This window comes from Symphalangus syndactylus, chromosome 23 (genome assembly GCF_028878055.3).
Source record: "Symphalangus syndactylus isolate Jambi chromosome 23, NHGRI_mSymSyn1-v2.1_pri, whole genome shotgun sequence".
Taxonomy (NCBI): Eukaryota; Metazoa; Chordata; class Mammalia; order Primates; family Hylobatidae; genus Symphalangus; species Symphalangus syndactylus.
The window spans coordinates 53,861,058-53,885,898 of NC_072445.2; the positions used below are offsets into that span (position 1 = coordinate 53,861,058).

The window sequence follows — 24,841 nt, forward strand, 5'->3', positions numbered from 1 at the left end:
ATTAACATGTGGTTTTAGTTTAGGAGGAGACATGAGCTCATTGAGCAACAGAATAGAGAGTTGAGAAGCACACCCATGCATATGTGGCAACTTGAGTAACACAGAGCAGACATTTAAGAGTTGAGGGAAAGGATGGATTATTTAATTACTTGTGCTAAAAAAATTGATTATCCAGATTTTAACAATCTTACTGCCTCATATCATATGCAAATATAATTTCCAGTAAGGTTAGCAACTTAAATGTAAAAGATGAAAATTATAAACATTTAATATAACAGAATATCATTATGACTTCCAGGTAGGAAAGCATTTCTTAAGCTTCAAAAAGCACAAAGTCTAAAAGGAAAAATATGTAAATGGAAATTAAGGACATCTGTTTTATCAAATGCTATCATAAAACAACTGAAAAAAGTCCATAAATTAGGAGAAATTATTTTCTCAAATTATGAGTGACACAGGATTAGTATCCAGAAAATCCAAATTAGAATGAAAATGAGATGCCACTGCACACTAAAGCAACTGTCAAAAATCAAAAAGACAATACCAAGTATTGACAATGATATATATACAACATCAGGAACTTTCATCTACTGCTGATGTGAATGTCAACTGGTACAACCACTTTGGAAAACAATTTGCACGGTCTAGCAATGTAAGAAAAGTGCAGAAATGATTAACATGAAATTTGAAAGGGAGGAAAAAGGAGACATCTGGATGGGGAATTCAGAGAAGTTCTAAGGTACTGGTAACACTCTTGTCTCTTAAGCTGGATGATAAGTATTGGGGCATTTGTATTATTAGTAGATTTTAAACACTAGCATACATTTTGTACACTCCTATGTGTGTGTGATCTATTTCATAGTGGAAAAAACCTTCTAATGGCACATTACCAGCAGCATTTTCAAATACGCTGAATGACTACATATTATTTATTAAACGTAGGTTTTCCTAAACACCTATGTTATGCCAAGTATGTGCAAGATCTTTTGAGGTATATAAGAAAAGTACTATTTGAATATTTTACATCAAGAAGGTATTCATGTATTTGTATGAAAAGTTGAATGAAAAGTCAGAAAAATACAAAGGTTGTTTCCTGCATAAAAGATTTAGAATTTTATTCAGGAGATGAAAACACACATGAGAGGGCCTTGGAGACCTTTAGACTGCTCTTCAGGAGGGGGTTATGGTATGTCAAAGATGTGCACTCTGGGGAAGAACTAATGCACCATCACTGCACCTCAAACAACCTAGATCACCCCAGTCACATGTAAGGAAAATTTCATTAGGCTTTTAAGTCCATTTGTTCCAGAATATAAAAACACTGAGCAATATATTTTAAATACAAGTGCAACAGGCACATTGGCTATGATAAACAGAAATTTGTTTTACAGGCAGTTTCTTAGGGTTGCTCTATTCTAAATGGTGAAATGCACCTACTTATGTATTTAGCATAAAGAAGCTAAAGGAAGTAAGCCTCCATCTTTTTTTCATCCATTCCATTTTATTATAGCTCACCTGCATTTCAACTTTCCACCATAATCTTGGCCCCTTGATATCCTCCTACTTCCTGCACTCCTTTTAGAAATGGAATGGTGAAAGCTTCTTAGCTTACTAATGGATTTGGAAGATCTAGTGGATTGCTCTCTGGTGATCTTTTGGGGCTCACAAAATGGACTCCCATTGGGATTTCTGCATTCTCTTCTGAGTCTCACAGTTGAAGCCGAGTATAACTATCAGGCCATGGTGGACACAGTGGCTCCTGCCTATAATCCCAGCATTTTGGAAGGCTAGAGCAGGAACATTACTTGAGACCAGGAGTTTAAGACCAGCCTGGGCAACATAGTGAGAACCTGTCTCTACAAAAATTTTAAAAGTTAGCCCAGCACGGTGGCATGCAACTGTAGTCCCAGCTACTCGGGAGGTTGAGGTGGGAGGATCACTTGAACCCAGGAGTTTGAGGATACAGTGAACTGTGATTGATTGCACCACTGCACTCCAGCCTAGGTGACAGAGCAAGACCCTGTCTCTAAAACAAAAACAAAACCAAAACTTAGGTGGGCATATAATTTAGTATCCAAAATGGGACACTTTTGAAAATGTCATTGGTGATTACTTGAGGTAATTACTTGAGGTATATTACTTGAGTATGTAAATTAGGGCCATCCTGGACAAAGAGGGACACATGTCATCCTAGTCATTACCAAACAAGAATGCAGTGAGAAGCTCAATCAGGAGGGCGATGGGCACTGAAACTGGGTGAGGAGTGGTGACAGGTGTCATGGATGTTTGCCCAGGTAAAGAGACGGAGACAAGGTGCCGTGATCCCTTGGTGAACTGCATGCACTGGGTGTGTAGTAGAATGGGACAGCCTCTGTGAGCCTGTGCTTTATGGCTCATGGATATACAGATTCCTATAGAACAACATAGCACAATCAAGGTTGTGTGTGTGTTGGAGGTGACAGTGTCTCTGTTTGCACTGTGAGTGTCTGCATGTGACGGTGTGTGGCAGAAGCGGCTTTTGTCACAGTCCCCTTCTTTTTGCCCACTTTCTGGATATTGCTTTATTTTTACAGTGATACTGAGTTTTACAGAATTGGCCCACTCCCCGCCTTTCTTAAGTAGGTATAAAACCTGCATTCCTTCTACTTTTTCTTCCTGAGTCCTAACAGTTTATGAAGTTACACCCATAGGTCATGAGTGCATGTGGAGGTGCTGGTTAGATATCTCTGCTTGAGAGAATGGACAAAATCAGAGAAGAACAGAGGGCTTTGAAAGGCACTGAGAAGATAAATGCATAATATACAGCCAAACAGAAGCAGAAAGTTCTCAGAAACAATCTTACCTTAATATACAGCAACTCTGCCCTCAACTCTTCCCCTCTGTACCTTGCTCATTAGTCTCCGCTATGCACACACCTGATGTTCTTTCATTCATTAACTAAACATAGTTACCGAGTCCCTGCTATGTGCCATTCTACATGCTGGAGATAGAGTGTTGAACAAGACAGGCAGGCTGTATGCCTTCATAGCAGTGGAGTCAGACAATAAACACACTAAAGTTGAGATGATGTCACACAGTGCTGTGTGCTTTGTAACTGTAGAAGCTTAATTAACACTTACTGAGTGCTTACTCTGTCAGATGTTGATTTACATGATCTGTGTCTGTTATTCACATGATCCTCCCAGCAGTTTTATGCTGCAGGTGAAAATGTTATCATCCCCATTTTATAGATGAGAAAACCGAGGCACAGAAAGAAGGATTAGGTCACTTTCCAAGGTCACACTGTCAATAAGTGGTAAAACTAAAAGGTAAATATGGATCGTCTGATTCTTGAGTCCACATTCTTAATCATTGTATCACATGAACTTCTGCACTGCTTGAAAGACAACAGGCCAGCATAAAAGTAGAAAGTGCCGGGTGCTAAGAGGCTGTGTCTAGGATGAAGAGCTTAAGGAAGACCTCTTTGAGGGGGGGGCATTTGAGTTGAAACCTAAGTAATGGGAAGTTGTTGAACATGCAAAGATCTGAGGGTAGAATTTTCCAGGCAGTGCAATCAGCTAGTCCAAGGATGCTAAGGCAGAAAGAACCTGAATTGTTTGAGGGACAGAAAGAGGGCAAATGGGATGGTCATGATCTTTGTGAAAAACGGATACAAATTTAAAAGAGAAAATTCTGGTTTACTATCTTATCAGTTTCTTCATCTATACAAAGGGATGACATGTTTCTCCAGCAACTATTTCGTTACTCAGTAGAATAGTTCTTACAGGCAAGTCAGGATAAATGCTTGATTCTTTCCCCCTTGCAATTATTATCTTTATTAAAGCTCAAATTGTTCCATATTTGACCTTACCCACTTGTTATAGAATAAAAAGAGATCATGGTAGCCATTATTATAATCACTGTTATTAATAACACATCCATAGTAAATAAAGCCTGGCCAGCTTGCCTTTTTTCATAAGAACATGCTGCTGTTCTAGTCAATGCTTAATCAGAAAGGCACTGTGTAGTGAGCACAACAGCCATGTAATTTGAAGTTATCATATCTATCTTGTAAGGTAACTATTCTTGTCATCATATAGATAAGGAAATGAAGGTTCTCAGGGGTTGAATAATATTACCAAAGTCAAATATCTAATGTAAGTAATAAGACCGCAATTTATTTTTTATTTTTTTGAGACAGGGTCTTGCTCTGTCACCCAGGCTGGAGTGCAGTGGCACAATCATGGCTCACTGCAGCCTCAATTTCCCAAGTTCAGACGATTCTCCTGCCTTAGCCTACCGAGTAGCTGGGACTACAGGTGCACCACCATGCTCAGCTAATTTTTGTATTTTTTGCAGAGATGGGGGTCTCACTACGTTGCCCAGGCTAAGATTGCCATTTTAACTCAGTTTTGTCTTGCTTCAAAGCACAAAGTGTTTCTTCTATACCATACCTCTTTGCAAACTCATCCAGAGCAGGCAAGGAGCAATGGTTTTATCTATATTATAGTATTGCCTGCAGATGCAGACACTGTGATAAATGTTTTTTAGATGGAGAATCCAATGAATATGATGATAATACTGGAATGATGATGATAAAGTAGAACAAAGTGAATTGGAGAAATGAATTGCTTCAGCCATGTTCCTGTCCTCAGGTGTTCAGCTGCTTCTGATAAAAGCACAGTCTTCCACTGCTGTTAACGCTGTGTAGGCTTGGCCTGAGAGAATCAAGAATAAAGCTGATTGCAAACTTGGTGCATAACAGAGAAAATAAAGACATCATTTACTGACTGATTTGGACTAAGAAAAGATGTATTTACTTGCAGTTTATTATGTTGAATGTGACAGGCATACATTTGTGCTTTTTATTGAATGATGACTTACTACATACAGGAATTGGTGCAATTTGTAATGCAGATTATGTTTTTAAACAAAAAAGGGTGCAAATACACTGATGGCTGTCACATGACTCGCTCTGCACTTCTCAAAAAGTGGCTGGAGCGTGGGCGGAACGACAAATATACCCTAGATGCACAAATGTAATTTCCAAAGAAGATGATTCTGGGCAGCTTCCAATTCAGTCGGGCAGATTTAGACAGAAGAAATCCATGGCTAAGAAAAGCTAAGTATCCTAAAATAGCAGGAATTGGAGTAGGATCATGTGAATCACTCCCATTAACTGCTGAGATGCCTCCAGACAGAGCAAGAAGAGCCACAGCTAAAATCAGGATGTGGCGTGAAAGCGTCCATGTTGGATCTCTGTAAGATTCCCAAAGTTAAATACCTGGGAATCCCATTTTTCTTCTAATGATGGGAGGTGGGAGAATGGGAAAGACGGAGGAATCTGTGTGAAATGCAATGGAATGAGGGCTTGGCTCACAGCTGATTTTCTGAGTAATGAGTTTGGTGACCTCACCAGCTTCTAGGCATTGGGCCAGATCTTGTCTCGTGATGCACATTTGTACAATTCCTCGAGGATGCAGACTTAGGTTTTCCACGTGAAGTGAGTTTGTGAATTTACGAGTGGGCAGGATTCAGCCTATTTTCCCTGATAATCAACCATCATATTTGTTTCCCTCAAAACATAATTGCATTTAAAACATCCTAGTTTCTTTGAGATAAAGGCAAATTTTATTAATTGCTTTTCTTCATCTGACTGTTTGGGCTTTACAGCTCACTTCCTCCAGTGATCCAGCCATTAAGGAGTGTTCATTCATGCTAACAGCTTCCATTTAAACTGCCTGTGAGTAATATTAGAGGGAATGGATGATTAAAGGGGCAACCCATACAAAGATTTGAAAATAAATAGAAACATTTTTATTCCAAGGCTTTTATTTGCTTTGAGGGAAGGCAAAGCTGGGCATGACATAATTTTCAAATTATGTTTCATGGCTTTTTCATCACTTCAAATATGAGTCTCTTTTGTTTAACAGAGATGTCGTGGCCTGGGAAAAATGACACGTCAGAATGGTTTCTTCTCTTAGGATCTATCTTGGTGCTTCACAATTATTAATAATTCTGCTATGGATATTTTGACTCTGACCTCCCCCAGTTGGTAATTTACCATAGGCAACTTTCCCTCCTAATAATCTGTGGGGCCTACCCCCTAGCTCACACCTGTTGCAAAGCCCTGGCTCTTGTGCCAGAGCCCCCCAGTGCATTTCAAAGGCTCAGCTTGCCAGCTCTTGTCAAAAGTTACCACAGACTGCGATTCCATTTAAGGCCCGGACGCCGCATCGGAGGCCAGAACAACTCTGCGTCTACACTGCAAATCCCTGCCCAGCGAATTCATGCTGCAACCAGCGCACAGCAGCGGGCCGGCGCCTGTTTTGCACGGTGGTGAGGCGGCGGGTCTATTTTTAGGCAGCCGATGGTAGATTTGCCTTCCACAGATCTGCTTTTCCCCTCTGATTACAAAAAGAGGGCCTGCATCTGTGCAAATGAAAATCAGTGGGTGAGCCAAGGAGTGCCAGCGCGCTCTGAAGCCCTCTTTGTTCCTCAAAGGCTCCAAGCCTCTGTGCGCCGATGCCCCGCCTTGCCTCAGAAACTGCCTTGCCTCGGAGGCTGCTATTTGGACGCAGAAGTGTTTTGACCAAGGGCATTTGGTCTTCTTTTGTTTTGTTTTGTTTCGTATTCCAGGCAGGACATGAAATAGGAAAAAGGGAATGGAAATCAGCATTTCCACCCTCCCCACAACTTCCCTGCCATGACCACTCGCGGGCCTCCCAGTGTACCTCCAGAGCCCTCTAGTGAGAGGTGACAGCATGCTGGCAGTCCTCACCGCCCTCGTTTGCTCTCGCGTCCTCTGCTGCGCTCCCACTTCGGCGGCACTTGAGGAGCCCTTCAGCCCACCGGTGCACTGTGGGAGCCCCTTTCCGGGCTGGCCAAGGCCAGAGCCGGCTCCCTCAGCTTGCAGGGAGGTGTGGAGGGAGAGGCGCGAGCGGGAGCTGGGGCTGCGCGCGGCGCTTGCGGGCCGGCTGGAGTTCCGGGTGGGCGTGGGCTTGGCGGGCCCTGCACTCGGAGCAGCCAGCCGGCCGGCCCTGCCCGCCTGGGGCAATGAGGGGCTTAGCACCCGGGCCAGCGGCTGCGGAGGGTGTACTGGGTCCCCCAGCAGTGCCAGCCTACCGGCGCTGCGCTCGATTTCTCCCTGGGCCTTAGCTGCCTTCCCGCCGGGCAGGGCTCAGGACCTGCAGCCCACTATGCCTGAACCTCCCACCCCCTCCATGGGCTCCTGTGCGGCCCGAGCCTCCCCGACTAGCGCCACCCCCTGCTCCACGGCGCCCAGTTCCATCGACCACCCAAGGGCTGAGGAGTGCGGGCGCACAGCGCGGGACTGGCAGGCAGCTCCACCTGCAGCCCCTGTGCCGGATCCACTGGGTGAAGCCAGCTGGGCTCCTGAGTCTGGTGGGGATGTGGAAAACCTTTGTGTCTAGCTCAGAGATTGTAAATACACCAATGCGCACTCTGTATCTAGCTCAAGATTTGTAAACACACCAATCAGCACCCTGTGTCTAGCTCAGGGTTTGTGAATGCACCAGTCGACACTGTATCTAGCTATTCTGGTGGGGCCTTGGAGAACCTTTGTGTCAACTCTGTATCTAGTTAATCTAGTGCGGATGTGGAGAACCTTTGTGTCTAGCTCAGGGATTGTAAACGCACCAATCAGTGCCCTGTCAAAACAGACCACTGGGCTCTACCAATCAGCAGGATGTGGGTGGGGCCAGATAAGAGAATAAAAGCAGGCTGCCCAAGCCAGCAGTAGCAACCTGCTCGGGTCCCTTTCCATCCTGTGGAAGCTTTGTTCTTTCAGTCTTTGTAGTAGATTTTGCTATTGCTCACTGTTTTGGGTCCATACTGCTTTCATGAGCTGTAACACTCACTGCAAAGGTTTGCAGCTTCACTCCTGAAGCCAGCGAGACCACAAACCCCCCAGAAGGAACTCCAAACACATCCGAACATCGAAAGAAACAACTCCAGACGCGCCACCTTAAGAGCTGTAACACTCACTGCAAGGGTCCGTGGCTTCATTCTTGAAGTCAGTGAGACCAAGAACCCACCAATTCTGGACACGCTAGGACAAGCCTGGGGCCTGTGTGGGTGGGAGCAGGAGTAAGGAGAAAGAAGTGGGAAGAGAGACACTTGCTTGTTCTCAAGTAGAAGCAAATGAGTGGCATCAGTATCCTTTCTATTCTCCTGAACCACTGCCAGCTTGAGTGAACTTTCCTAGGACCAGTACTAGTGTCTGTGGGGACGGGACTGCTGTAATAAAGTGCCACAGACGAGGGCTAAACAGCAGAAATAGATCTCTCCCGGTTTTACAGGCTGCAAGTTTGAGATGAAGTATCATCTGGGCTGGTTCCTTCTGAGGGCTGGCAGAGAATATGTCCCAGCCTTTGCCCCTGGCTTCTGGGGGTTTGCCTTCAGTCTTTGGTGTTCCTTGGCTTGTAGAAGCATCACCCCACTATCTACCTTCATCTCCACTTGGAGGTCTCCATGTGTGGATGTGTCTGTGTCCAAATTTCCTCTTTTTATAAGGACATCGGTCGTGTTTGATTAGGCCTGTTTTAATGACCTCATTCTAACTTGGTAACCTCTATAAAGGTCATCAGAATGTGACCTTTTCCAAACAAAGTCACATTTGGAGGTTCTAGGGGTTAGGACTTAAGCATATCTGTTTTGAGAGGACAATTCAACCCATAACAGAACCCATGTTGAATTTTATAAATTCTATCATCTGTGCAAGTGCGACCTCTAGCACATTAGTCATGATGCTCTTTCCAAATTCGGGGCTGCTGCTGTTCTTCATGGGGTGGGAGGATGGGTGCTATTGGCATTCTTTGAACCTGGCATGCCACAGAAGAGTGAGAAGTTTTCCTTGCCTCTGGCTTTATCTTTTCCATGCTTCTCTCCGAAGAGAAAAGACAATTCTGAGGCTACTAACTCGGCATTTGTGTCGAGGGGTCAAGGCCCATAAGGGAAGGTAGGTTTATTCAGCCAGTGCTTGCTGTAAAGACCCACAGTAGCTGGCTGGCCCTGAAGGCAGAGCCCTCTGCTCCTACATAGGCAGAAGCAAATTGTACTGGCAGCTTCCCCTTCTCCCCAGATCTGCCACTCACATCTGTGCACCCTCCTTCCACCTGCACACCAGAAAGGGTGGGGAAGTCGGCACTGTTATGGGTGTCCCAGATGAGAACTCACTTCCTGAGTCTCAGGTTTGCAGGTGGTATTGTTTCTTACCTGCTGGACTCTGCATCTGGCCAGCTTGCCCACTGGGCCAGCTCTCCAGGCTACCTAGATCAATAGGGACTACCTGATTCTTTATGTATATTTTTTTCTCAGGAATTTGATTCCTTGATTATCATAGTTATAACCAGATCCTACCTGGCAAGCAGGCTGTGGGGCTTGATCCCACCTCTACTGAGCATTTTAATGTCCCCTCCTAGAACCTTTCTGTTTACCAGAGAGCCAACAGGGCAGTGGATTGGAAAGAAATGGTTGTCTTGCCTTCCTCGCAGGCTCATTGGCTGGAACAAAGGCTTGCTGTGACCTATGTGATGTTTCACAAACATTAGGTGCTACTATAATTAGAGCTGATGACATAATATGCAACATAAACAGAACACTATATATTCTTGTCAATGTGTGGTTCTCAGGATAGCCCAGTGCATTAGTCAGGGTTCTTTAGAAAAACGGAACCAACAGGATGTATATGTAGTAGATGTATATAAGGGGAGATTTATTATAGTAATTGGCTCATGAGATTATGGAGACTGAAAAGTCCTATGATCTGCTGTCTGTAAGCTGTAGAGCCAGGAAAACTGGTGGTGTAATTCCATCTGAATCTGAAGGCCTGCGAACTGGGGTAGCCAATGGTGTAATTGCCTGTTGAGTCTGCAGGCCCAATAACTATAATAGGATCTCTGATGTTTGAAGGCAGGAGGAGATGGATGTCCAGGCTGAAGGAGAGAGTGTTTGTCCTTCTTCCACCTTTCCATTCTGTGTGAGCCCTCCATGGATTGGAGGATGCTGCCCACAGCCATCATCACTTAGTGAGTGATCTTTACTCAGTCTATTGATTCAAGTGCTAATCTCTTCTGGAAGCATCATCACAAACAACCCATAAATAATGTTTTACCAGCTCTTTGGACATCCCTTAGCCCAGTCAAGGTGACACACAAAATTAATCATCATACCCAGTAAGCTATTGGTCATTTCCATTTACAAATGAAGAGATGTAGATAAGAATTTAAGTGAAGGTGCACAGTCAGTAAGGGATCCAAAGTTAAGATTTTGGATTCAGAATTAGCATTCTTTCCACTGTTCCAGAAGGGATGGTCACAAAAATGTGCTGCTCAGATCTCCTGCTGTTGTGAGTATATATCACCAATGGCCATGACTGCTGTGCTCCAAGTCTATCTCTGTGTTCATGCCCAGGCCACATTTCCCCCGAACTGCTACAGCCAGTGATTTTTCTGGCTCCGCAGGGTCCCAATGCAGCCTTTTCCTGAGAAGGGCCAGTCTCCTCTTTCTGACATTAGCTTGAGGACTCCACAGTCACTGGACGGGGACTTTCTTGGAACTCTGCTGCAGTCTGAGATTCTCCCTGCCCCACCCTTCCTCCTCTTTTTTACAAGAGTCTTCCAGCATTGTGTTCTAAATACTGTCCCCACTTCTATGGACTCTGGAGAGAGTCACAGACATTTACCCCAATAAATCTCTTGCATGGTTAATTCTGTCTTGTTATCTGCTTCTCAGAGGATCCAAACCAATGCACTAGGCTTCCCCTTTCTCCCTATAAAATGATGACTGCTAATGTCAATTCATTATTTTTGTAATATTTTTATGTACTCAATATTTTTAAGGATTGGATGGGTGGGAGGAAGGACAAAGAGGGCAAAGAAGGAAAGAAGCAAAAGGGAGGAATAGAAAACAATTACATGCTATGGTCTTTGCTTCCAAGATAAGACAATTGCACATGAATGAAATGTAAGGGAGACATAATATAGCTATATGATAAAGTGGCAACTTATGTGTAGAAGACTGTAGGAATAAGTGGAGATAATTAATAAGAGACCTGGAGTTTTTAAGAAAGATAAGTCACCAAGGAGATGGGTAAATGCCAAAAATTGGGCTTTGAAAGATGGGTAGGGCTGGGCACGGTGGCTCACACCTGTAATCTCAGCACTTTGGGAGGCCGAAGCGGGCGGATCACCTGAGGTCAGGAGTTTGAGACCAGCCTGGTCAACATGGCAAAACCCTGTCTCTACTAAAAATATAAAAAAATTAGCTGGGCGTGGTGGTGGGTTCCTATAGTCCCAGCTACTTGGAAGGCTGAGGCAGGAGAATTGCTTGAATCTGGGAGTCAGAGGTTGTAGCGAGCAGAGATTGTGCCACTTCACTCCAGCCTGGGTGACAGAGTGGGGCTCAATCTCAAAAAAAAAAAAAAAAAAGAAAGAAAGAAAGATGAGGATCTTTATAATTACCAGGTAGATGGGGTGGCATTTCAGGTGAGGGAAACAACATTGCAGGTAGAATAAGTATGTCCCTTTCTGTCTGTCTTAGACCGTTCAGGCTGCTATATCAGAAAACCATAAACTGGGTGGCTTATAAACAACATAAATTTATTTTTCACAGTTCTAGGGACTGAGAAGTCCAAGGTCAAGGCATTGCAGGTTCAGCGACTGGTGAGGGCCCACTTCCTGGTTCATAGACTGCTGCCTTCTCATTGTGTCATCACATCGTGGAAAGGGCGGGGAGCTCTCCAGAGCTTTTAAAAGGGCACTGATTCCATGTATAAAGACCTAATTACCTACCAAAGGTCCCACTTCCTAAGACCATCACACTGGGGATTAGGATTTCAATATGTGAATTTTGGAGGGACAAAAACATTCAGTCCCTGGCATACAAAATACCTGGAAAATAGTGAGATGAACTCTAGGACTCTAGATATTCTGAGGTTAATAGACCAATTTGTGCCTCAGGTATCTCACGTGTAACATGGCAGGTAATAATACTGTTTCACAGAGTTTTTAATGTGGGTTAAAGATTTAAGATTTTTTAAAGCATTTAGAACAGTTCCTGCAGCAGAGGAAGTGCAATTTAAGTGTTTGTTAAATAAATAACTGGAAATAAGTTTAAATCTGGGAGGCAGAGAGAAAGAGTTTGAGGTGAAGAATGGAAAAAGCCAGAAAACAATGCAAGGAAATGCATTCTGGCAGGAAATGTAGCAGGAAATGAGAGTCACTTATTTGCAGAGGAGAAATAGCATGACAGAGATGGCTTTAGAAAAGCTTTTTCTGGTACTGATATGAGGTAGAAATTAGAAATGGGAAACCTAAAACAAAGAAGACCATACCTCAACAAATATTTATTCTGTCTTGAGAGTATATGTACATGTATCAAGGGAATGAATAAAAGAGAATTAAATATGATCCCAAACTTTAAAATGTGGATTATTGAAAGGATGTTAGTGGCATTAATAAAGACAGAAAAGAGAGGAGATGCTTCCTTGTTTGGGGAAAGAAGACAAAATTTTTGGATAGGATCGGATAGGGAAAGAGATCTGAAGTGACAATGTCTGCTGAGTAATTGAAGATATAGAATTGAAGACAAAGGAAGATTTCAGGATCCAGAGTTGGGATTCACTGGCATTAGCTACTGAGATAAACCAAGAGGTGAAAAGCTCACGACTTAGCCATGAAACAGCACTGCCATGCTGGCCAGAGCAAAATCCCCAAAACTAGCTCTAGTTTACTGCCTACTGAAGGCAAAATAGTACAATGACTCACAGATTAGTGATCAATGTGATACCTTTGTTAACATGTAAATAACCCTGCAAGTATTGAAACAACTGAGAGCTCCTTTAGTTTTAAAAGTGTTCAATCTTACTAGGAATAGAGGTGAACTTCCTCAATTTGATAAAGATTATCTACAGAAAATCCACAGCCAACACTATTCTTGATGGTGAGAAACGAGACGCTTTCTCACTACGATCAAGAATAAGGCAAGGATGTTCCCTCTCACCATTCCTTTTCAACATCATACTGGAAGTTCTAGCAATACAGTAAGACAAAAAAGGAAATAAAAGGTGTACTGATTGGGAAGAAGAAATAAAACTTTTTCTATAGATGACATGACTATCTACATAGAAAATGCAAAGGAATCAACAGAAAACTTCTGGAACTAATAGGCAAATATAGCAAGATTGCAGGATACCAGGTTAGTATACGAAAATCAATCACTTTCTATATTAGTCCATTTGCATTGCTATAAAGGAATACCTGAGGCTGGGTAATTTATAAAGAAAGGAGGCTTATTTTGGCTCATGGTTCTGCAGGCTGTATGAGAAGCATGGTGCTGGCACCTGCTCCTGGTGAAGCCTCAGAAAGCTTCCAATCATGGTAGATGGCAAAAAGGGGAGCCAGTATGTCACATGATGAGAGAGGGTGTGAGGCGGGGGAGGTTTCAGGCTCTTTTAAACAACCAAATGTCCTGTGAATTCACAGAGTGAGAACTCACTCATTATCACAAGGACAGAACCAAGGCATTCATGAGCAATCCACCCCCCTAAACCAAACGCTTTCCACTAGGCTCTCCTCCAACACTGGTCACATTTCAACACGAGATTTGAAGGGGGAAAAAACATACAAACCATATCATTCAGCACATGGCCCTCCAAATCTCATGCTCTTCTCTCATTGTAAATACAATCATCCCTTCCCAATAGTCCCCCAAAGTCCTAACTCATTCAAACTCAGCCTCAACTCAATCAAAAGTCCAAAGTCTTGTCTGAGACCAAAGGTAGGTTCCATCTACCTATGAGCCTGTAAGATAAAAAACAAGCTATTTGCTTCCAACATACAATGCTGGTACAGAGAATGGGTAAAAATTCCTATACCAAAAGGGGATAAACAGCCAAAAGAAAGGGGCAATGGGCTCCACACAAGTCTGAAACCCAGCAGGGCAGTCATTAAACCTTAAAATTCCAAAATCATCTCCTTTGACTCCATGTCTTGCATCCTGCGCACGCTGATTAAAGGAGTGGGATCTCAAGGCCTTGGGCAGCCCTGCCACTGTGGCTTTGCAGAGTGTAGCCCCCTTGGCTTCTCTCAGGTGTTGGAGTTGAGTGTCTGCAGCTTTTCCAGGCTCAATGTGTAAGCTGCTGGTAGCTCTACCACTCTGGAGTCTGGAGGGTGGCAGCCCCTCTTCCACAGATCCACGAGGCAGTGTACTGGTGGGGACTGTATGTGGGGCCTTCAACTCCATATTTCCCCTTGGCACTGCCCTAGTAGAGTCAGCAAGTGTTCCACCCCTGCGGCAGCCTTCTGCTGGGCACCCAGGCTTTCTGATACATCTTCTGAAATCTATGGAGAAGCTGACAAGCCTCCTTCATTATCACATTCTGTGCACCTGAAGACTTAACAACACATGGAAGCCAGCAAGGCTTATGGCTTGTGCCCTCTGGAGCAGCAGTTCAAGATGCATCTGGTGCCCTTTGAGTTCTGGCTGGAAACAGGGTGGCCAGGATGCAAGAAACATTGTCCTAAGGTGGTGCAGGGCAGCAGGCCCCTGGGTCTGGCCCCCCAAGCCTTTCTTTCCTCTAGGCCTCTGGGCCTATGATGAGAGGGGCAGCCTCAAAGACTTCTGAAATGCGTTTGAGGCATTTTTCTTATTGTCTTGGCTATTAGCATCTGGCTCCCTTTCAGTCATGCAAATCTCACTAGCAAATGGTTACTCTACAGCCAGCTTGTATTTCTCTCCTACCACATGACCAGTCTGCAAATTTTCCAAACTTTTACTCTCTGCTTCCCTTTCAATTATAAGTTCCAACTTTAAGTCATTTCTTTGCTCCTGTATCTGATTATAGGCTGTTAAAAGCAGCCATGCCACATCTTGAATGCTTTGCTGTTTAAAAATTTCTTCTGCCAGATACCCTAGGCCATTACTCTTAAGTTCAAACTTCTACAAATCCCTAGGACATGGACACAGTGCAGCCAAATTCTTTGCTAAGGTGTGTCAAGGATGACCTTTGCTCTAGTTCCCAATAAATTCCTCATTTCCATCTGAGACCTTGTCAACTTGGCCTTTACTGTCCAAATTTCTATCAGCATTTTGGCCACAGCCACTTGATAAGTCTCCAAGAAGTTCCAAAGTTTCCTGTGTCTTCCTATCTTTTTCTGATCCCTTCAAACTCTTTCAACCTCTGCCCATTACCCAGTTCCAAAGCTGCTTCTACATTTTCAGGTATCTTTACAGCAACACCCTTCTCCTCAGTACCAGTTTTCTGTGTTAGTTCATTTGTATTGCTATAAAGAAATACCTGAGGCTGGGTAATTTATAAAGAAGAGGTTTACTTTGGCTCATGGTCCTACAGGCTGTAGGAGAAGCATGTGCTGGCATCTGCTCTTGATGAGGCCTCAGGAAGCTTTCAATCATTGCAGAAGGCAAACAGGGGAGCCAGCATAACATATGGTGAGAGAGGAAGCAAGAAGAGGAAGGTGCCAGGCTCTCTTCAACAACCAGATCTCGTGTGAATTCGTAGAGTGAGAACTCACTCATTACAGCAAGGACAGCCCCAAGCTGTTCATGAGGATCCATCCCCATCACTCAAACACCTCCCACTAGGCTCACTTCCAACATTGGAGGTCACATTTCAACATGAGATTTGGAGGGGACAAAACATGCAACCATATCACTTTCCTATATGGCAACAGTGAACACATGGAATTTGAAATTAAAAATACAATACTATTTACATTAGTATCCCCAAAAATGAAATACTTATGTATAAATCAAAATATGTATAAAAGTGTGAGAAAAATGATAAAACTTGGATGAAAGAAATTAAAAAAGAACTAAATGAATGGAAAGATATTACATATTCATTGATAGGAAGACTCAATATTGTCAGAATGTCCATTCTTCTCAATTTGATCTATAGATTCAATAGAATTCAAAATCCCAGCCAATTACTTTGTAGCTATGGACAAACGAATGCGAAAGTTTATAAAAAGAGGCAACTGACTCAAATTAACCAACACAATATTGAAGAACAACAAACAAAGTTGAAGGACTGAGGCTACCTGACTTCAACTGTTATTATAAAGCTGTAATAATTAAGACAATGTGGTATTGGCAAAATAATAGACAAATAGATCAATGAGTAGGATAAAGAAATAGAGCCATGTAAATATAGTCAATTGATCTTTGACAAAGGAGCAAAGGGAATACAATGGAGAAAAGATATTCTTTTTAATAAATGGTGCTGGAACAACTGGAAAAAAAATCTAGGCACAGATCTTACACACTTCACAAGAATTAACTCAAAATGGATCACAGCCCTAAACATAAAACACAAAACTATAAAACTCCTAGAAGATAACGTAGTGGAAAATCTGAATAGTCTTGTGTTTGGTGGTAACTTTTATTTAATATACCAAGGGTACAATTCATGAAAGAAACAATAAGCTGAACTTCACTAAAATTAAAAATTTCTGCTCTGTGAAAGCTACTATTAAGAGAATGAAAAGACAAGGCCACAGGCTGGGAGAAAATATTTGCAAAAGACATATATGGTAAAGGACCATTATCGAAAATATACAAAGAAATCAAACTCAACAATAAGAAAACAGCCTGATTTTAAAAGGGTCCAAAGACCTTAACAGACGCTACACCAAAGAAGATACACATAAGGTATATAAGCATATGAAAAGATGCTCCACATCATATGCCTCAGGAAATCAAATTAAAACAACAGTAAAATACCACTACATACCTGTTAGAATGGCCGAAATCCAGAACACTGACAAAACCACACGTTGGTGAGGACATGGAACAACAGGAATTCTCACTTACTGTTGGTGGTAATATAAAATGGTGCAGCCACTTTGGAAGACAGTTTGGTAGTTTCTTACAGAACTAATCATACTCATACCATACAATCCAGCAATCTCATTTCTTCATATTTACCCAAAGAAGTTGACAGCTATGTCTACACAAAAACCTCACATGGATATTTATAGCAGCTGTACTCATAATTGCTGAAACTTGGACGAAATCAAGATGTCCTTCAGTAGGTGAATGGGTAAATAAGCTGTAGTACATCCAGACAATGGAATTCATTCAGCAATGAAACGATACAAGTGATCAAGCTATGAAAAGACATAGAGGAAACTTAAATGCATATAACTAAATGAAAGAAGCCAATCTGAAAAGTCTGCATGCAGTGTGGTTCCAACTGTATGACACTCTGGAAAAGGCAAAACTATGGAGACAGTAAAAATATCAGTTGTTGCCAGGTGTTTGGGAGAGGGAGGGATGAAAAGGTAGAGCACAGAGGATGTTTTGAGGGCAGTGAAACTACTCTGTATGATACTATAATGGTGGATGCATGTCATTATGCATTTGACCAAACCCCCAGAAGGTACAACATCAAGAGTGAACCCTGGCTGGGCACTGGTGACTCATGCCTGTAATCCCGGCACTTTTGGAGGCTGAGGTGGGTGGATCACCAGAGGTCAGGAGTTCAATACCAGCCTGGCCAACATGGTGAAACCTCGTCTCTACTAAAAATACAAAAAATTAGCCAAGCATAGAAGCAGGCACCTATAATCCCAGCTACTTGGGAGGCTGAGGCAGGAGAATCACTTAAACCCAGTAGGTGGAGGCTGCAGTGAGCTGAGACTGCACCATTGCACTCCAGCTTGAGCAACAAGAGGGAAACTCTGTTTTAAAAAAAAAAAAAAAAAAAGGAGTGAACCCTAATGTAAACTCTGAACTTTGTGTGATCCTGATGTGTCAATGTAGGTTCATAGCTGTGACTCTGATGGGGGGTGTTGATAATAGGGGAGGCCATACATGTAGGGGAGTAGAGGGCATACAGGGTATCTCTGTATCTTCTCATTTTCACTGCAAACCTAAAACTGCTCTAGAAAAGATAAAATCTTAAAGTATTCCATCTTTATTCCACAATTCTGTTTCTCAAGCAAGGCTATATGTGGAAAATCTCCATGAGAGAAGCTGTAAGCCTTAATTCATTCATATCTAGCCACACCGCAGCCTGGATTGGTTTATTACATTAGCTCACAGTCATCTGGGAAAAGCAGAAAATATTTTAAACATAATGACTAACCTGGCTTCCTGCCCTATATCCTTGAGTTTCAAACCAGGAGTTTTCAAGCTTTTTTTGACAGTAACATTAAGAAATAAATTTTACATCACAACATAAGATGCATGTACCTAACACTGAAATCCTTATGACATGCAATGCACTTTGTTATTTTTTTTCTAGTCTATTTTATTTATTTTAAAGAGTGCTAACTGCCACCCACGAAACCAATTTCATGATCACTGGATAGGTCATGACCTGTAGTTTGAAAAACAATGGTTTGGGCTACAGGAGCATGCGCTGCAGGCTGAGCCCTACTAATCCGGCGGAAATTCAAACACAGCTGAGTAGTTTGAGGTCAAGGTTGCTGCTTGGCCAACTCTCACCTTAAGTCGTATTCTAGTAATTAAGCTCTTGCTTTGTTTCTTGTACTCCAATTCTAATACAGAATCACTATTTTGGATCCTCGAACAATAGTCTCTTTTGTGCTCTATTTCTCTTACCTTAAAGTTTTGCTTCATGTGGCTGTGTTCCCACTGCACAGTCTCAGACTTTCCCAGCTCTGGCTGCAATTGCCCAGCACCTACCACAGTACCCTGAGCAGAGGAGGCCTTCAATGGCTGCCAAATAATTGCAGGTATGGCCTTGGCTTGTTGCATAGCACTAAATCAGCACGATGCTACCTTTCTCCTTCTTTGGATTTCCTGCTAAGTGCATATTAGCCCTGTTGAGTCTCTCAGTTCCATCTGCAACCCACCTGGAGTTAAACCAACCCCAGCTTTGCCACTGCGGAAGGGAGTTCAGGGAGGAGTCTGGAACCCATCATAATGGAGACTCTTAAGTGAGAGGGTGCAAGCAACAGGGTGACAGAAGAGCACAGAGCATCTGAGATGGAAAGTCACGGCACAGTGAAGGAAGAGGCTGGTGGCCCAAGATATTCTTCATAGGATAAATACAGGCAGAGTAATGATGCCCACAGACCTGGCACTTAGTACTGACTCTTCAACTTCTAGCTCTATGCCTCATTTTATGCACCTGTAAATTTGGAATCTTATTAGCACTTTTTAACTGGGTCTGTTGTAGGGATAAGGTGAAATAATGCATTTAATGCAACTACCAATAATTATTTCACAATTTTGCTTATAGCAAAGTTTGGTAACAATAGAGTTCTTTTTTTTTTTTTTTTTTTTTGAGACGGAGTCTCGCTCTGTCGCCCAGGCTGGAGTGCAGTGGCACAATCTCGGCTCACTGCAAGCTCTGCCTCCTGGGTTCATGTCATTCTCCTGCCTCAGCCCCCCGATTAGCTGGGACTACAGGTGCCCGCCACCACATCCAGCTAATTTTTTGTATTTTTAGTAGAGACGGGGTTTCACCGTGTTATCCAGGATCGTCTTGATCTCCTGACCTTATGATCTGCCCACCTCGGCCCCCCAGAATGCTGGGATTATAGGCATGAGCCACCGCGCCCGGCCACAATAGAGTTCTTAGACTGTGGCTATGGCCAGTGTTCAACAGATTCTGGTGTTCTCTTCCTCCTTTTAATATTACCCTCCCTTCTCACTGCCTACTGCCCTAAAAAGGATTTTTCATTGGTTATTCCTGTTATGATAGTTGGTGAGAACCCCCTTGAAAGCTATCCAGCCTGTGGGTGTTGACATTTTGAGCGAAGATGAAGACTAGAGGTCTTACAGAAATAAATGGCTCCTAATTGAACTTTGGTCATCATGATGAGAGTAAAGGGTGTTATTCTGGCTAGGAGAATCTCAGTGATTTGCGCTCCTCAAAACATTGTAATTGGGGTGGAGTTTAGGTTTACAAGTTGGCACCATGACTCAAGGCATCTATTTATACACTTGGCTTTGACCCTAATGATATTAAAGCAGAAGTTAAAACATTTTCAGTTTTGCTCAAAGATCAGATATATCCACAACGTGTTTAAGATTTTTCATATTCTTAGAGAAAATCAATAAAGTCAATAACTACTCCACCATGAAACACTGGTGCATGTTTTGTATTATTTCACTTAATTAATTCTAATTATTAATTGGTTTACCTCCCAAGAACTCCATCTTCCCCCTCTCCCAAACTAACTCTTGCAACACTTTAATTTTTCAAGTACTATATGGGGAAAGTCTGCGTAAGGCATGTGTAATTTTAAAATGGATTAAGTACTCTTATATCACACTCTTCTGTTTACACCTCTCTCAAGATGGTGTGTATGTGTGTATTTGTGTGAGATGTGTGTGTGTATATTATATATATGAAATCTGGATATGTTTATAATATTCAGACATATGCTTATAAATATTCATAAGGCAATTCATACATAAATGAATAATTTAAGTTCCCTAACATCACCCGATCTGTTTATAGAATTCCCTTTCTGTCCCAGTTGAGCATCACCTCATAAAGTTCTTTACAGACACCTTTTCTCAGCTAGCACTCTGTTAAGTAGGTGAGATGTCTAATGCCACTGATAAAGTCTACAGAATATTATTAATTTCCTAGTCTTAAAACAATACAGATTATTATCTTACAATTCTGGAGATCAGAAGTACTAAAATCCATATGAACGTTAGGATTTGTGTTCTATTTCTGTAAAAATGACATTGGAATTTTAGTAGGGATGACATTGACTCTGTAGAACACTTTGGGTAATGGGGTCATCTTAACAATGCAGTCATGTGTCACTTAAAGACAGGAATATGTTCTGAGAAGTTCATTATTAGGCGACTTCATAATTGTGTGAAATCATAGAGTGTACCTACACAAATCTAGATGGGATAGGCTACTACACACCTAGGCTATGTGGGATAACCTGTTGCTCCTAGGCTACAAACTGGTACAGCATGTTACTATACTTAATACTGTAGGTAACCGTAACACCGTGGTAAGTATTTGTGCAACTGAACATATCTAAACATAGAAAAAGTAAAAACACTGTATAAAAGATAAAAATGGTCCACCTGTATAGGGCACTTACCATGAATGGAGCTTGCAGGACTCAAGTTGCTCTGAGTGAGTGAGTGAGTGGTGGGTGAATGTGAGGGCTTAGGACATCACCATACACTACCATAGGCTGTATAAACACTGTACACACAGGCTGTGCTAGATTTGTAAGAAATATTTTCTTTCTTTAATAATAACCTTAGCTTACTGTAACTTTTTTACTTTATACACTTTTAAAATTTTTTTAAACTTTTTGACTTTTGCAATAACACTTAGCTTAAAACACAAACACATTTTAAAGCTGTACAAAAATAGTTTCTTTCCTTATATGCTTATTCTGTAAGCTTCCTTCTATTTTTAAAATTTTTATATATTTTTTACTTTTTAAACTTTTTTGCTAAAAACTTAGACACAAACACACATATTTGCCTACCTTTACACAGGTCAGGATCATCAATATTATTGTCTTCCACCTCCACATCTTGTCCCACTGGGAGGTCTTCAGGGGCACAAACAGGCATGGAGCTGTCATCTCCTATGATAATGCCTTCTACTGGAATCCCTCCTGAAGGACCTGCCTGAGGCAGTTTTATAGTTAACTTTTTAAATATAAGTAGAAAGAGTACACTCTAAAATAACAGTAAAACTTATAGTATAGGAAATACATAAACTGGTCACATAGTTGTTTATTATAATCATCAAGTATTGTGCACTATACATTATTTTATGTGCTATACTGTTTTTTTTTTTGAGACAGAGTCTTGCTCTGTTGCCAGGCTAGAGTGCAGTGGCACAATCTCGGCTCACTACAGCCTCTGTCTCCCGGGTTCAAGCGATTCTCCTGCCTCGGCCTCCCGAGTAGCTGGGACTACTGGTGCACGCCACCACACCCAGCTAGTTTTTCAATTTTTAGTAGAGACGGGGGTTTCACCATGTTAGGCAAGATGGTCTCAATCTCTTGACCTCATGATCCGCCAGCCTCAGCCTCCCTGTGCTGGGATTACAGGCGTGAGCCACCGCGCCTGGCCTTTATGTGCTATACTCATATGATTGGCAGTGCAAGTTTGTTTACACGAGCATCACCACAAACACGTGAGTAATGTGTTGCACTTTGTTATTACAGTGGCTATGATGTCACTAGTCAATAGGAATTTTTGTTTCATTAGAGTCTTATAGACCACCAGATATGTGGGCCAACACCAAAGTGTTGTTATGTGGTGCATGACTCTATTAATTCTTCCAATCCATGAAAATGAGAAATCTTTCCATTTATTTGTGTCTTCTTCAATTTATCAATGTTTCGTAGTTTTCAGTATACAGAAATTTCATCTTCTTGGTTAAATTTATTCCTAAGTATTTTATTCTTTTTGATAATATTACAAATGGGATTTTTTTTTTTTTAAGCTTTGGGGTTTTCTTTTAGATAGCTCAGTGTTAGTATATAGAAACACAACTGATTTTTTTTTTTTTTGAGTCAGGGTCTTACTCTGTCACCTAGGTTGGTCTCAAACTCCTGGGCTCAAGCAATCCTACTGCCTTAGCCTCCTCTAGAATACCTTGTACTACAAGCGTGAGCCATCATGTTCTGCCAGTTTTTAAAAACCTTTTGTAGCACTAGGTCTTGCCATGTTGTCCAGGCTGGTTTCAAACTCCTGGGATCAAGTAATCCTCCTGCCTGGGCCTCCAAAAGTGCTGGAATTACAAGTGTGACCACTCCACCCAGCCTCTACTAAAAACTTAAAAATTAGTTGGGTGTGGCAGTGTATGTTTGTAGTCTCAGCTACTTATGAGGCTGAGGCGGGAGGATTGCTTGAACCCAGGAGTTCCAGGTTGCAGTGAGCTATGACCATGCCACTGCACTTTAGTCTCAGTCACAGAGCAAGACCCTGTCTCTAAAAAAAGAAAAAAGATGAACGGATAAACAAAGAGGGGAATCCTGTTATTTGCGACAACACGGATAAGCCTGGAAGACATTACATTAAGTGAAATAAGCCAGACACAGAAAGACAAATACTGCATCACCTACCTCACTTATATGAAGAATCTAAAATTGAACTCTTAGAAGTACAGAGTAAAATGGTGGTTGCCAGGGGCTTGGGGGTGGGGAAAACGAGATGATGTTGGTGAAAGAGTACAAACTTTCAGTCGTAAGATGAAGTTCTGGGCCGGGCAGGGTGGCTCACGCCTGTAATCACAGTACTTTGAGAGGCCAAGGAGGGTAAATCACGAGGTCTGGAGATTCAGACCATCCTGGCTAACACGGTGAAACCCCACCTTTAGTAAAAATACAAAAAAATTAGCCAGGCATAGTGGCGGGCGCTTGTAGTCTCAGCTACTCCGGAGGCTTAGGCAAGAGAACGGCCTGACCCCGGGAGGCGGAGCTTGTGAGAGGCAACAGCTAGCAAGCGGCCCTCCCTCTCGGCGCCTCAGCTTTGGTGCCCACTCTGGCACGCTTGAGGATCCCTTCAGCCCGCCTCTGCACTGTGGGAACCCCTCTCTGCTGGCCGAGGCCAGATTGGCTCCCTCTACTTGCAAGAATGTGCGGAGAAAGAAGCGTAGCTAGGACGGGAAGGTGTGGAAGGAGACGCGCGCAGGCAGGAACCGGTACTGCTCGTGGTGCTCGCAAGACAGCGCAAGTTCCGGGTGGGCGCGGCCTTGACAAGCTCCGCACTGGGAGAAGCGGGCAGATCCCCGCCACTGCCGGCCTGCCTGCGCCAGGTGAGGCCGTGCTGTGCCCTGCCCCGTGTTAGCCACCTCCCCACGGGGCATGGCTCAGGCACCTGCAGCCCACCATGCCCAAGTCCTACGCCCCCTGCCGTAGGCTCCCCCACGGACACCCCCTGTCCCTTGCCATCAGGCCATGGTGTAGAACTGGCAGGCACCTCTGCCTGTAGCCCCAGGAACATCCACTAGGTAAAGGCAGCTGCATTTCTGAGTTGAGTGGGGACTTAGAGAACTTTTATGTCTATCTGGAGGATTGTAAATGCACCAATCAGCACTCTGTGTCTAGCTCAAGGTTTGTAAACACACCAATCAGCACCCTGTCAAAACAGACCAATCAGCTCTCTGTAAAATGGGCCAATCAGCTTGCTGTAAAATGGGCCAATCCGCTCTCTGTAAAATAGACCAATCAGCAGGATGCGGGGGTGGGGGGGGGGCAGATAAGGGAATAAAAGCGGGCTGCTCGAGCCAAAAAACAGCAAGCTGCTTGGTTGCTGTTTTATTATGTGAAAGGTGTGTATTTTAGTGTAGTGAGATAAGTGTTACTGTATCTGACTGGTTGGGTCTGTAGTGTTTTTATGAGTTGCAGTGCTCATCTTAAAGATTTGTGTTGCCACTTCTAAAGTCAACAAAACCACAAACCCACTGGGAGGAATGAAGAACTCCAGGTATACGGCCTTAAGAACTGTATAAAAGTCTGAAGAAAGAAACTAAACACGTCCAAACAACAGAACAAACTCTGGACATGCCACCTTCAAAAACTAATACTCAAGGTAAGAGTGGCTTCGTTCTTGAAGTCAGACTAAGAGTCCACCAATTCTGGACACACTTGCAGTGTGCAGAGATTGTACCATTGCATTCCAGCCTGAGCTATAGCGTCAGACTGTCTCAAAGAAAAAAAAATGTTCTGATGCCTGCAGTTCCAGCGTGTTGGGAGACCAGGGCAGGTAGATCATGAGGTCAGGAGTTTGAGATCAGCATGGTCTATGTGGTGAAACCCTGTGTCAAATGAAAATACTAAAATTAGCTGGGTGTAGTGGCATGTGCCTGTAGTCCCAGCTACTTGAGAGGCAGGTGAATTGCTTG

At 42.9% G+C, this 24,841-nt stretch overlaps 1 protein-coding gene across 1 annotated transcript in view; it reads right to left on the reverse strand.

The window, feature by feature from the left end:
• STMND1 (stathmin domain containing 1) overlaps nucleotides 1-23,308 on the reverse strand; it is a 116,254-nt gene extending 92,946 nt beyond the window's left edge. The window contains exons 1-2 of the mRNA XM_055264066.2: nucleotides 23,061-23,308; nucleotides 21,468-21,612 (exon numbers count right to left, since the gene is read on the reverse strand). Coding sequence (XP_055120041.2) covers nucleotides 21,468-21,566 — 99 coding nt within the window. The 5' untranslated portion in view covers nucleotides 21,567-21,612; nucleotides 23,061-23,308. The remainder of the gene's footprint in view (nucleotides 1-21,467; nucleotides 21,613-23,060) is intronic.
• Between the last annotated feature and the right edge of the window lie 1,533 nt (nucleotides 23,309-24,841).